The sequence below is a fragment of the Clarias gariepinus genome, chromosome 14, assembly GCF_024256425.1.
Source record: "Clarias gariepinus isolate MV-2021 ecotype Netherlands chromosome 14, CGAR_prim_01v2, whole genome shotgun sequence".
NCBI lineage: Eukaryota > Metazoa > Chordata > Actinopteri > Siluriformes > Clariidae > Clarias > Clarias gariepinus.
Window position 1 is genome coordinate 14,580,245 of NC_071113.1, and position 13,889 is coordinate 14,594,133.

Genomic DNA, 13,889 nt, shown 5'->3' on the forward strand with positions numbered 1-13,889 from the left:
CCGATCCACCTCCGTATTTACATATAGTGTGTATCATGAAAATTGACAACCACAAGAATAGGCAATTCTTCTTATCCTCCTTAGCCATCTTATTATAGATGCATTATATAAAGAGATTTTAGATGTTTGCACCCACTGGGGTTGGGTGGTACTAATTTTGCTAAGATTTTAACTCATTGCCATCTGGAGGTCAATGCACATTTCTAGCTTTTTCACATTTAACTTTTTTCCTTTTTTTTTTTTTTTTTTTTAGCTTATTATTTAGTTAATGGTGCTAGCAGGCAAATAAGTAGCCTCGAAATGAGCAAAAGAAAACAATGGGACATATTTTTTTTAAGCTTTGAAAAATTGGAAGAGACTAGTTAATCTCAGTTATTCTGCTAAGAGCAACAGAAGCACAGTGTCTGGCCTTTTGAAGTATGGCACAGTCAGGTAAATCCGCATTTTATGCTGCTGTTTTTTGTAACAGCAGGTCGGTAACAAAAAAAAACAATCAATCAATCTCTTTAGCTTGCTCACTCACTAAGTAGTTAGTGTATTGTACCTTAAGCTTAAAGAAAGTTTTTGTGCATAATATGAAATATAATCTTGTGTAGGTGTAAGATGAGATCTGACCCCTCTCAAGCACATCCAGCACCCCTGAACAGCACTGACAACAGAGAGCGAACATTATTCAAAAGTATATAGTATAAATAGATGGCCACAGGATTGTTCCTAATTTATGATTCTTTTGAAGAAGATGATGATTCTTCTTCCTTTCCAAAATTACTTACCCTGTTCCACACCCAAGTGCTTGCCCTAAAAACATGCCATGTGTATTTCAATGCAAATTAAATAGTGTTAAGCATTGGTGCAAAATTTTGGAATGCTTGTCCATTCATTGTACTCATGTAAAAGTTTAGGCACATATATTGTAAAACCTAGAAGGCTAAAGAGCAAAAAGAAACAGTTCCCTAACAGCTGATCTGAAGGTGTAATTCACATGCTATATATGTGCCTCCTATGAGAAGAGACAGCCTTAAAATAACCTTTGGCTGACGTTTTTTTTTTCTGCTGCGTGTGTATATGTTTAATGTGCTCATGTGTCTGTAAATACTTCCCCTCACCTCTGCCTCCCCTGCAGTTGATTATGCTCTTGTTTAGCTGTGATGGTTTACTCATTACACATGCAAACGCTAATCTGTGCTTTGCTTTGGCTTTCTGCTTGTCTTGTCTGTCATTTCCCTATCTGTGTGTCCATTCCTACCTCTAATCTAATGTCTTGTATTTTTATTTTCTTCTTTCTTTGACACTACCTTTTCTGTAATTCAACACGTGTCATGTCTGCCATTGCCTGCTTTCATCTCATCACTCATCTCCATCATATCCCTTCCTCCTTAAAATCCTTGCTCAAAAACCCTGCATCATGATTGACTCCTCTGGCGACGACCCTGTTCTGCGCTCCTCATCTGTGCCTGCTTCCCCCTTGGCCTGCCCTGCCTTGTGCTGCAATGATTGGTGTCTGCCTCCTCATGGCCTATCTGTGAATGGCTGTGGTGTTGGTGAATGGTGTAGTTCACCAAAATATGGACTTCTTGCTGACAGGTACCACTTCTGTGAAAAGTGTTTCAACGAGATCCAGGGTGAAAGTGTGTCCCTAGGGGACGACCCATCGCAGCCACAGACGTGAGTTCTTCCATACAGCCTTTCTCTTTTCTAGCCTCACAAAGCAAAAATTATGTATTTTGTTTTTAGGATAAATGTCTAATTGTCTACTGTAGGTGCCTTAATACTCTCTTCAGTGTTCTTCTACAGATTGATTATGAAGAGATTGCTATAGTGAAAAGGAATATTTTCTAGCTATTAGATTTTTCTTACTTCTTGTTGAAAACTGATCATTCATGTTCCAGATCTATCAATAAGGACCAGTTTGAAAAAAAGAAGAATGACACACTGGACCCAGAATTGTGAGTTTTGAATTTTAATTAACACAATTACAATTATTCACTCGAGTGAAAAGGCATCTTTCTTGAATGTCATGCCCTTACTAGAAGGTGAACATCTGTAGTCCTTTTATTATGATTATGTACAATTACATCTTAAAAGCAATGCTAGATATAAATGTAGACTTGTACATACGCGCACACAATATTTACCGTACTCCGGTTATATTAAAACTTCTGTTGGTTGCAGTTAATCTTTTTGTTAAAGGCTACTGTCTCCCCAGTCATTGTTGTATAGGTGTAAACTTATTACAACCCCAAATCAGAAAAAGTTGGGACAATATGGAAAATGTAAATAATGTCTGCAATGAAATACAAGTCAAAGTAAATTTGGAAATCATTAATGTGCTCCTCATAAATTTTATTAATTTCTTTTTAAAAAATAAATATGTATTTAAATTTTGGTTTTTGCAACACACTTCAAAAAAAGTTGGAACAATAAAGCATTTACCACTTTGTAAGGTTGCCATTACAACTTCGTAATTCTGCGCTTCAAAATACACCGGGTCAGGACTGCAGGCAGGCCAGTCAAGTTACATTCTGTATAGTCTTCCTCCACAGCCAGGACTTTGTAATGTGTGTGTAGAATGTGGTTTTGCGTTGTCTTGTTGAAATATGCATGGGCGTCCCTGGAAAAGATGTATTCTTGAAGGCAGCATATTGTGCTCCAAAATCTCTACGTACTTTTCAGCATTAATCGTGCAATCACAGAAGTGCAAGTTACATTTGCCAAGGGCACTGACACAACCCCATACCGTGTCGGACCCTGGCTTTTGGACTTGTTGCTGGTAACAGTCTGGATAATTCTTTTCTTTTTTGGTCCGGAGCTCACGGCATTCATTTCTCACAAAAAAATACCTGAAATACTGATTTATCTGACCACAGTACACGTTTCCACTGTATGATGGTCCATCCCAGATGACTCAGAGCCCAGAGAAGTCGACAGCGCTTCTGAACACTGTTAACATAGGGCTTCCTTTTGGCACAGTACAGTATTAACTGGCATTCGTGGATGTAACTACGTATTGTGGTACTTGACAAAGGTTCGCTTATACATAAATGAATGACTATTCTGAGGGATCGGGGGTCACGATTGTTCAACTTAGGTTTGTGCCCTTGTCCTTTATGCACTGAAATTATTCCAGATTTCTTGAATCTTTTAATTGTTATGCACTGTTAAAGGTGAAATATCCAAATGACTTAATATCTTTCTTTGAGGAACATTGTTTTTAAACATTTCAATAATTTTGATACATATTTGTTGCCAAACTGGCGATCTTCTGCCCATCTTTGCTTCTAAAAGACTAGACCTTTCTTGGATGCTGCTTTTGTACCAAATCATAATTACAATTACCTGTTGACATCACCTGTTTGAAATCACATCATTTAACCAATTTACCTAATCACTAGCCCTAAATTGCTCCTGTCCCAACCTTTTTTGGAATCTGTTGCAGGTCTGAATGACAGGAAAGGATGTGTATTTACAAATGAAATGAAGTTGACCAGAGAAAACATGAAATATGTGTTCATATTGTCTGCAATGAAATACAAGTCGAAGTAAATTTAGAAATCACTACTTTCTTTTTTTTTTTTTTATTAGAATTTTCCATACTATCCCAACTTTTTTTCTGATTTGAAGTTGTACATCAGTTTATTTGTAACTGCAGTGCGAGCAAAAATGGATGCCCCCCTCTTGTGATATGCATTTTGAAGAGCAGCATGCAGTGATTTTAAATTTTTATAAAAACAAAAAAGTGTTTGAATATCTGCAAACAAAATTTGCACTGACACCCTAAGGAAGTTGGAAGTTTCTTAAAGAAAATCATAGCAGTGCTATACAATAGCAGTGTATGGAACAGAAACATCTACATTTGCCAACCAACTATCAGCTGAAAAATTGATGCTTAATTTTCTGGGGTTCCAAAGGGAAAAAGTCTCAACAATCAACAGTGTTCATTACAGTAGGACACTTCCGATTAATGTTGCATGACCATGCCTGTCCACACTTCTGCTCACACTGTCAACTGTGTTTTCCTGAAAGCAGCCTTACGAAGAACCAGATTCACTTCTGATGAAGTGGAGACGGCAGGGCATGAGTGGCTTGCAGCTCAGCCCAAAACGTTTTTCAATGAGGAAATATAAAAGCTTGTTGATGGATGGACAAAGTGTGTTGAAAAGCAAGTTAATTCAAATAAAGCCGGAGTGACATTTTATAATTTTATTTATATATAAATGGGCATATTGTACATTAAATATATACGCACATGGAGGACTTGCATTATGCTCACCTTGTAAATGCTACAATAATTCAGTCTTTAAGGCGATATATTGCATGCTTTATATTTTATACAGTTTATGAATTGATTTTACATTTCCGCTTTGTAGATTTGTGGACTGTATGGACTGTGGGCGTAAAATGCATCAGATCTGTGTTCTGCACAATGACACAATTTGGCCTTCAGGGTGAGTCTTTGTCATACTGAACATTATGATTTGGCTCATTTTGATTGTATTTCAAGGATTTCCCATCTCACCTGTATGTCCTCTTTGACTCTTTCAGCTTTGTTTGTAATGAATGTTTGAAAAAGGCCAACAAGACCCGCAAAGAGAATAAGTACTCTGCTAAAAGTATGTATATATTTACAATATATTATTACATATATTATAAATACTTACAAACAATGGTATAATTGATAATACCTTGTATTGGTAACATTTTATCACAATAATTGTAAATGTTCTTTGCTTGTATAGGGTTGCCCCAGACTAAACTGGGCAACTACTTAGAAACTCGTGTTAATGACTTTATGAAGCGCCAGAACCACCCGGAGTGTGGTGAAATCACTATCCGTGTTGTCCATGTTTCTGACAAGGTGGTAGAAGTCAAACCAGGAATGAAGTCCAGGTGAGAGATGCTTAGATATGTCAAGATATGTAATGCCGGCATCAGTTGCAGTATTTGTATCTTATTGTGCTCCGTTCTTTTTTTTCTTTATTTATTCGTTTGTTTTAAATTTTTCATTTTTTGGGGGGTTATGATCATTAGTTAGAAGATGCACACCAAGAACTAAGTCTTTTTAATATATTTATTCTTAAATCAAGTAATATTTTGCATGATGATGATAATTAATTGATGTTTTCCCCCTTTTCTCAGATTTGTCGACAGTGGTGAGATGCCAGAGTCCTTCCCATACAGATCAAAAGCTCTGTTTGCCTTTGAAGACATTAATGGTGCGGATGTTTGCTTTTTTGGCATGCATGTGCAGGAATACAGCTCAGATTGTCCACATCCAAATCAAAGGTGCAACATATTTTTATTAAATTATATTTCTTATATCACACAAAAGAATTATTGTCCCCATTATTGATCCAACAAACGTAACCAGGTTTTTAATGTTTTTTTATAAATAAAAGTTATTGAACTGAAACTGTGTACAGTCTGAAAATGTTGGTCTTTCCTGACAGACGGGTGTACATATCCTACTTGGACAGTGTTCACTTTTTTCAGCCGCGTTGTTTAAGAACAGCAGTATACCATGAGATTCTTATTGGGTATCTGGAGTATGCCAAAAAGTTAGGGTAAGATGTTTCCGTTAGAAACAATTATGGAGTAAGAAATATTAAAATAGTTATGCATGCACATTTTGCACTAGTGCTCTCACCAACCTTGTCTTTATGGCTCTTCTTTAAGGTTTACTACAGGTCACATTTGGGCCTGCCCTCCTAGTGAGGGAGATGACTACATATTCCACTGTCACCCTGCAGACCAAAAGATACCCAAGCCTAAGCGACTGCAGGAATGGTACAAGAAGATGCTAGATAAAGCTGTGGCAGAGCGCATTGTGCATGACTATAAGGTAAGAATTGATTGTCATGTATAAATTATATATTTTGGTTAACTGGTGCTTTTATAGCATTTATATTTACAAGGCAAACACAGATTCAAGAAACAACACTTTTTTCTTTTTTTCTTTTTCCTTGCAGGACATATTTAAACAGGCGACAGAGGATCGTCTCACTAGTGCCAAGGAGTTGCCTTATTTTGAGGGTGACTTTTGGCCCAATGTGCTTGAAGAAAGCATCAAGGAGTTGGAACAGGAGGAAGAGGAGAGAAAACGGGAGGAGAACAGTACTGCCAGTGAAAGTGTAGATGTAAGTTTGAGTATCTTCACTGTAGTTACATTAACCCTTTAGTCAGTTTAATTTTTATACCACCTTGCACCCTCTAGGCTACGAAGGGCGACAGCAAGAATGCCAAGAAAAAGAACAATAAAAAGACGAGCAAGAACAAGAGCAGTATGAGCCGAGCCAACAAAAAGAAACCCGGGATGCCAAATGTGTCAAATGACTTATCACAAAAACTTTATGCCACCATGGAGAAGCATAAAGAGGTAGGACAGAGGCAGAGTCAAGGTTTTAATTTTAGGGGAAGCTTGGTGTTCTAATTTTTTATTTCTTTAAGGTGTTCTTTGTCATCCGGCTGATTGCTGGGCCCAATTCCAATGCTCTTCCACCAATCATGGACCCAGATCCATTAATGGCATGTGACCTGATGGATGGGCGAGATGCTTTTCTTACACTGGCACGGGAGAAACACTTGGAGTTTTCCTCATTGAGGCGGTCCAAATGGAGTTCGATGTGTATGCTGGTAGAGTTGCATAACCAGAGTCAAGATCGATTTGTCTATACCTGTAATGAATGCAAACACCATGTTGAAACACGTTTCCACTGCACTGTATGTGAGGTAAGAAATATTCAATTAGCTTCTAAATCTAAGACAGAAACTGATAATGGGTAGTACATTTAAAAGGACTATGTAATGTACATAATAAAGTCCACAATCTACATTTATCATGATTTTTAGGTTTAGGTTTCTGTCTGTGGTTCACTAAACCCACCACATAATCTCTCATTGCAGGATTATGACCTTTGCATAACTTGCTACAATGCAAAAGGTCATGAGCACAAGATGGAGAAGCTGGGCCTGGGTCTGGATGATGAGAGCAACAGCCAAGCTGCAGCCTCCATGCAGAGTCCCGGTGACTCGCGCCGTCTTAGCATTCAGCGTTGCATACAGTCTCTAGTACATGCTTGCCAGTGCCGCAATGCCAACTGTTCACTTCCATCCTGTCAAAAGATGAAGAGAGTCGTCCAACACACCAAGAGCTGCAAGCGCAAAACCAATGGTGGTTGCCCTATCTGCAAGCAGCTAATTGCACTGTGCTGTTACCATGCTAAACACTGCCAAGAGAACAAATGTCCAGTGCCTTTCTGCCTGAACATCAAGCAGAAACTGCGTCAACAGCAGCTTCAGCACCGGGTTCAGCAAGCTCAGATGCTTCGGAGAAGGATGGCTAGCATGCAAAGAACAGGCCAACCATTAATTGGTGGAAATGAAGGGTTACCATCACCCAGCAACAATGGCACAACTGGACCTGGGACACCCACCCAAAGTACTCAACCTCCTGTCCTGCAGCAACCAACTCAACAATGTCAAACTCCTGTCCCACAGCCTGGAGTTGCAGGAGGTCCTCAGCAGCATCAGCAACTTGCAGGAATGGTGCAGCATCATCAGTTCCAACAGCTACCTGTCAGTGGTGGGATGATGAGCTCTCCACAGCAACAGATGCAGCAACAACCACAACCACCACAACCATCCTCGGTTACACAGCTTCAGCATCCCAGCAGCCTTCCTCCATATGTGCAAAGACCTCAAAGTTCCTCTCCAATTTCTCAGTCAATGGGGAAACCTGGCATGGGCCCAGCCACTCTGCCCCAGCAACAACAGTCAAACACGGGTCAGTCAGCATTTCCCTCACCGCAGCCATCTGGTCCTCCTCCTGCTGCTCTAGAAATGGCCTTGAAGATTCAGCGAGTGGCAGAGACTCAAAGGCAAATGGCTAAACAAAAAAGTCTGCAGATGAGTCAAGGACCAGGGATAATGGCCCCACACACCCTGCACCAGGGGCCTCAGACACAAAACCCAATGGGTCTGAACCACCCTGGAGCAGGGATGGTGGGACCCCAAGGTTTACAACCCCAGGCACAGTCCACTATATCCAGGGGTCAAATTGAGCAACAAGGTGTGATAGGACCTGGCATGCAGCAACAAGTAGGGCCTCAAAGCCAACTTCCTTCCCAAGTGCAAATGCCACAGGCGCCACAGGGTGGGCCTCAGCTCCAGCCTTCACAGCAGCAATGGGGAACCTCTGGTATGCCCCCTCAGCAACGAGCAGTGATGAGTCAAATGGGTCATGCTGGAATGGTTTCTGGGCAACAACCACAACAGGTGGTGCAGCAACCTCTTCCCCAACAACAGGGGCAACCAGGAGTGATGGGTATGATTGGCGGCCCAGGTGGAGCTACAAACCCAGGGACCGGCAATGGAGGTCTCCTTCAGAGTGCCTTGCAAGATCTTCTTAGAACTCTGCGTTCTCCCAGCTCCCCCCTTCAACAGCAGCAGGTTCTTAAGATATTGCGCTCAAATCCACAGCTTATGGCAACATTTGTTAAGCAGCGAGTGCCAAAATACCTTGGAAGAGGTGGGCCTGGTGTTGGAGGTTCAGGCCCAGCAGGCATAGAAGGCCAGCAGGTAAATGTAAATACAGGGGGCAGTCAACAAAGTATGCACATGGGCCAAGGGAATGGCATGCCCCCCGCAAACCCACTTCAACAACGTTCCCTTATGGGTGTGAATATGCAGCAGCAGCAAATGGTTTTGCAGCAGCAACATGGCGTTGTGCCTGGTCAAGTCTCAAACATGGCCAATATGTCTCCCCAGTTGAAAGAATTCATGAGGAAACATTTGCAGCAGCAGCAGCAGATGGGAAATCTTGGTCAGTTTCAGCATCCCCAGTCACAGCAAGGTTATCTTGGTCAGCCAGGGATGCCGGGTCAGCAGCCAGGTCAAGGTCAAACCAGTGGACTCCCACAACAGCAACAAGGAGGACCACAGGTTGGGATGCAACAGAATTATTCAGGATCCATGTCTCAGCAAATAGGGGCAGCAGCTTTGAAACAGAGGCTGCTGATGCAGCAGCAGCAGAATGCCATGGGTGGGCTTCAAGGAAGTGATTGTAGTTCGCTGCAGCAGCAGCAATTACAGCCCCCCCAAGGTGGTTCTCAGCCTCAACCTTCCCAGGCCATCATTCAGCAAGCATTGCATCAAAGGCTCCTTCAGCAGCAGCAACAGCAGCACAGAGGTGGTGGATCTCCTGCTCAACATAATCCCATGAGCCCTCAACAGCCAATGTCCCAGTCTCCACATTTACAGGGCCAACAACTATCCACTTCCCTTAGCAACCAGGTGCGGTCACCTCAGCCATCACCACGGCCCCAGTCTCTGCCACCAAACTCTAGTCCATCTCCTCGGATGCAGCCTCAGCCTTCTCCGAGATCTCCGTTTGGGATCTCTCCCCAAACGGGCTCCCCACACCCTAGTCATCTTGCCCCACATCACACTGGTATGGTAGCACCTCCACAACAACTGCAGCAGCCATCTCAGCAGCAACAACAGGCTAATGCTTTGGACCAAGCTACATTTGGTTCAGACCAGAATGCCATGCTTTCACAACTCGGTGGAATGGGGCCCCTGCATGGACAAGGAACTAATGACATGCTGGCCAGCAACAACCAAGACATGGGGACAAATATCAATCACAGCTCATTAGATTTAATGTAGCATTACAGTCCTCAAAACACTTAATAGGAATGGGTTGCAATTTTAAAATTTACTGTTGCTCTCATTATTAGTGTTCTTATTTAATATTTTTGAAGTAAATGAAAAGACTACACCTTCCTATGGGAGATATTACATTAAATGAGCAAATTAATAAATTAAATGAATGGTAAATTATTGCTGTTAATATATGCATATATATATATATATTTTTAGCCAATTGTGTTCAAAGGGGTTCTGGGTGAAAGGATGGGAATATTCTCCTTGGTATTTGACAAGCACTATTTTTGGGGATGACTGCCTTTTTATAAATATTTTTTTTAATATTTTAAATGCATAAAATTAAAGAGAAAAACATGTTAACACAATAGATCTTTGTTGTTTTTCCTCCACACATATTAAATTTATTAGTGGTTACTGATTAGAATTTAACAGTTTTTATCATCTTTTTCATAGAAACTTTAAATCCCTGCAGTGACTCCTACTGTACAACTTTTGGCATATTCTGTTTAAAAGTGGCTGCAATTTGTAATGCATTTCTGTTAACTGACCCAAGCAAGAAATTCATACATTAATATTTCCTTTTTTGGGGGGTTGTATGGTCTTGTTTTGATTTAAAATTGCAGTGTGTCCCTTTTTTTCCCTCCCAATGGCAGATTGCATAGGATACTTTAGTCTTTCTATGCGTGTCATTGATTTCCCACTACCATAAATCCTGTTCTTTAAATGTGTGCTGCATTCTTTCATTCTGTCTCTTTATGTATGGAATGGTACTGGAACTGCTGACTCTACAGATGTTATAATAGGACAGTGCCGTAATTTCTACCATGAAGCCTAAACTCTGATGAGGGAACTTGAATTTCTCAAGAAAGCAATTTAAATGCTCTTTCACTATCTCTCTGGATCAGTGTCCTTACACTTCCTCCTCTGTCCAGGAAGGAAACATTTTCCTGACTCGTTTTCCTTTTGATGCTCAGAACTTTGGGGTTTCCATCATTGTTTCCTACTGTGTAAAGAAATTCTGGACTTGAATAGATTTGTAATAAAAAGTGTACATGGAACCAGACAGTTAAGGAATAGAAATCTATATTTTTGTTTCCTTCTGATTTAAGCTGAAGGGAGTTGAGCCTTTAGGGCAGCTTGGGGCAAGCAGGCTCAGTGGAGTTTTGCTATAAGATTTATTAGGTGGGATGTTTCTCAGACCAATACTAGTTGTTTTATATGTATACTAAAATTAGGATTACAATTTATTTATTTTTTTTGCCATTGTGGCACACAAACATTGTGGAAGGCCCTACTGTCCATTTCACATAGACAAAGACAGTTACAGAAGGCTATGAAAAACAGCAACCCAAATGATAAATTTCCTGTTTTCCCCCCACTTCTTCAGTAGCTTAAATGATAAACCTAGCAGGACATTACCTGAACAGTGGCAATATGGTGTGAGACCTATTTTATGGAATAAGACAAATACTTGTTCTTTTTTTATATATACATATATAGATAGATATATTATTTTATTTAATTTTTGAAAGAAAACTTGAAGCAACAGGAGCTGATAAATTAAATTTTTTTAAAGATGTAATGGTAATGCAAAATGACACTGTTGTCATACCTTAAACATCCCAGTTGGGGACTGCTGAGAAATGTTTTGATGAAACGTCTTATACATGAATATATAAATAATGATCCACTGTACAAACCATTTTAACTGAACCTATTTGTCTGTGGAATCTTTTTGAAGTGGGTCAGAAATGGACTGGACAAATCATGTGATTTTGTTAAAATTTTGACCACTTTTCTCTTGCTAACACTTTTTGGTGCTTGCTGAGAGGAGCAAAAATATTTGATGCTCTGGTTTCTATAATTAAGTTATTTTTTGTGGTCAGATTTTTTTTTTTCAATTATTTAATTGTACATTAAAGTATGTTTGTACCAATGAAAATCAAGTTTGTGTTTTAATTTGTGTAGGACTTCCCACAGTACTCTTGAGGTACTTTCATGTCAACTTTCAAGCAGTTTCTGCAACATATTAAAAAACAAAGTTCTAAACATATATGCTTAAAGATGACAGTGATCCAACAGGGGACAAAATCTTTCATTTCTCACATTTAGCTTTATGATATAAAAGCATGTCATATAATACAAATACTGTATATTCTGGCAACACAACACCAGGGTATCTGTACAGTGTAGATTTTCAGAGACAACTGGTAATTTGATCTGTTCATTATTTAGATGGTACCCTTTTGCTGCTAATTATAAGAAAAATATAAAATGTTCCTTTCATGTGTATGTGTAATCATACAAAAATACAATGGTTGATGTAATTACCTTTCAGTATAAATGTACATCACATGGTTACTAGCAGGAGAATATCAAAGTTCACACAGGCAGATGGAATGCGTGACTAAGAGTAGAACAATTAATGCTACCGTGTGCTGCTATAAAATTGTCTTTAAGTAAATGCAGAGGTAGTAAAACTAGCAGGCAGGGAGGAAGAATTGTGAGTTTCCATAGTTAGTATATTCTGTATAATGTTTGTTTAATTTGATAGTAATAAAATAATATTAAAGGTAAAAATAGTTTTTCATAAATATTCAGTAGCTGTTATTCAATGAAATCAGTTCATTTATTTTATGTGGATTGACAGCTCTGTTATGTGTTAAATTGCTTAACCCAGGCTGAATCGTGAGTATGGTTATTACCACTTACAACAGCAATAACCAGAACACGCACAACACTATGTATGCACTATATACCTTAAAAAGAAAACTAAATTTTGACCCCATTGACACTTGGCTGTTTAATATGCAGCATAAAGTACATTTTGAAGGTTTTCACTTGATCGAAAGATTTGCTTTCTGAAGAGCTATTTAGCTCTGGGCTTTGTACTGATAGTTTGTACTGTAAATGATCATAGTACAAGCAAGTTTGTAGAAGGGCCCCCTGCAAAGTTTGTGCTGCACACATAGTGATATAATTCAATGAAAGCATAATAGTTTTCAGAATTTTTTTTTCCACCACAGGGAAGTTTAGGCATTTTACTGGATTGGTAACAAACTGCATAAGTTGTATTAAGTTCAAGAGAAAGTGATGGAATGACAGTTTATATCATAAGGTACGGGATTTCAAAATGTTACAGTTAAAACACAAAGTGTTGAATTGTAATTAGACTAGAAAAGCACTTACCTAGTGTATATACATCTCACACATGTACATCACATATACATCTATTACATTAAGACCTTGTTAAAATACAATCCAGATGCAACACATTAAACGGCCAGGTGTAAATAGGGTCTTTCTTTTAGTGACAGCTTAGGTTACAGAACATCATGCTGCTAGTAAAACATGTCACAAGTCAACTTTAAACTGATGCTAATGCACAGTATTTTCTGTTCCATATCGGCATCAGTAGGCTACATTTACATTTACACATATATTGGATTGTAACAGTCCTCACACTACACAATGTATGTTTACATTTTCTATCAAAAATGACATTTAAGAAATTCTGTTAACAATGCTGCATTTTTAAACTAACTACATAGTGTGATGGTTATGATCAAAATAAACCAATCCATTATACTTGTCAGTAAAGTATTGTATAAGGATATAACTACTACATAGTTGTATGCTGTGTTGTATGACCCAAAATTCTATAAATCATTTTACATCTTTTTCATTTTTTAATCGACTTATTTTGCTTGAATATTATTGGAACTTAGCTCCATTAATGTAATAATAGTGTGTTACAAGCTTCTTCTCTACTTCACTTTCATTAAGCATCTACTTTTTGCCAAACCAAGTTCTAAAAATTATAAATAATCACACCACAACCTCAACATTAATCCAGGTACTGAAGAAACAGACATGTCTTAAGTTGTCGTTTGAAGATTGCCAGAGACTAAGCTGTACAGACATCTAGAGGAAGTTCATTCCATCACCTAGGTGCCAGAACAGAAAATTGTCTAGATGCATGTCTTCCTCGATCTTTGAGAGATGGTGGGACCAGCCAAACAGTGCTGGAGGATCAGGGGAACGTAGTGTGGAATTCTATTGATCCCAAATTCTTCCAAAATTATGGCCAATTACTGTGATATCAGCCACGATTATATTAATGATCTCATATTAATTAGCATCTTCCAGTTTCTTAAAAAGTGTTATCTTAAATAATTTAAATTATTTTTGTTCACACTAAAAAAAAAGGTGTACACAAGTGCCCC

The 13,889-nt window shown here is 38.9% G+C and overlaps 1 protein-coding gene across 7 annotated transcripts in view; it reads left to right on the plus strand.

Annotated features, from left to right (window-relative positions):
• ep300a (E1A binding protein p300 a) overlaps nt 1–10,726 on the plus strand; it is a 36,712-nt gene extending 25,986 nt beyond the window's left edge. For 4 of the 7 annotated variants that reach the window (XM_053511770.1, XM_053511775.1, XM_053511771.1 and 1 more), the window contains 12 exons: nt 1,555–1,665; nt 1,890–1,946; nt 4,368–4,445; nt 4,543–4,610; nt 4,737–4,887; nt 5,137–5,283; nt 5,448–5,561; nt 5,674–5,839; nt 5,967–6,134; nt 6,212–6,373; nt 6,445–6,726; nt 6,901–10,726. In XM_053511770.1, coding sequence (XP_053367745.1) covers nt 1,555–1,665; nt 1,890–1,946; nt 4,368–4,445; nt 4,543–4,610; nt 4,737–4,887; nt 5,137–5,283; nt 5,448–5,561; nt 5,674–5,839; nt 5,967–6,134; nt 6,212–6,373; nt 6,445–6,726; nt 6,901–9,663 — 4,267 coding nt within the window. In that variant the 3' untranslated portion in view covers nt 9,664–10,726. The remainder of the gene's footprint in view (nt 1–1,554; nt 1,666–1,889; nt 1,947–4,367; nt 4,446–4,542; nt 4,611–4,736; nt 4,888–5,136; nt 5,284–5,447; nt 5,562–5,673; nt 5,840–5,966; nt 6,135–6,211; nt 6,374–6,444; nt 6,727–6,900) is intronic. The other 3 variants (XM_053511773.1, XM_053511774.1, XM_053511776.1) reach the window with 1 other exon arrangement.
• Nucleotides 10,727–13,889: the final 3,163 nt, after the last annotated feature.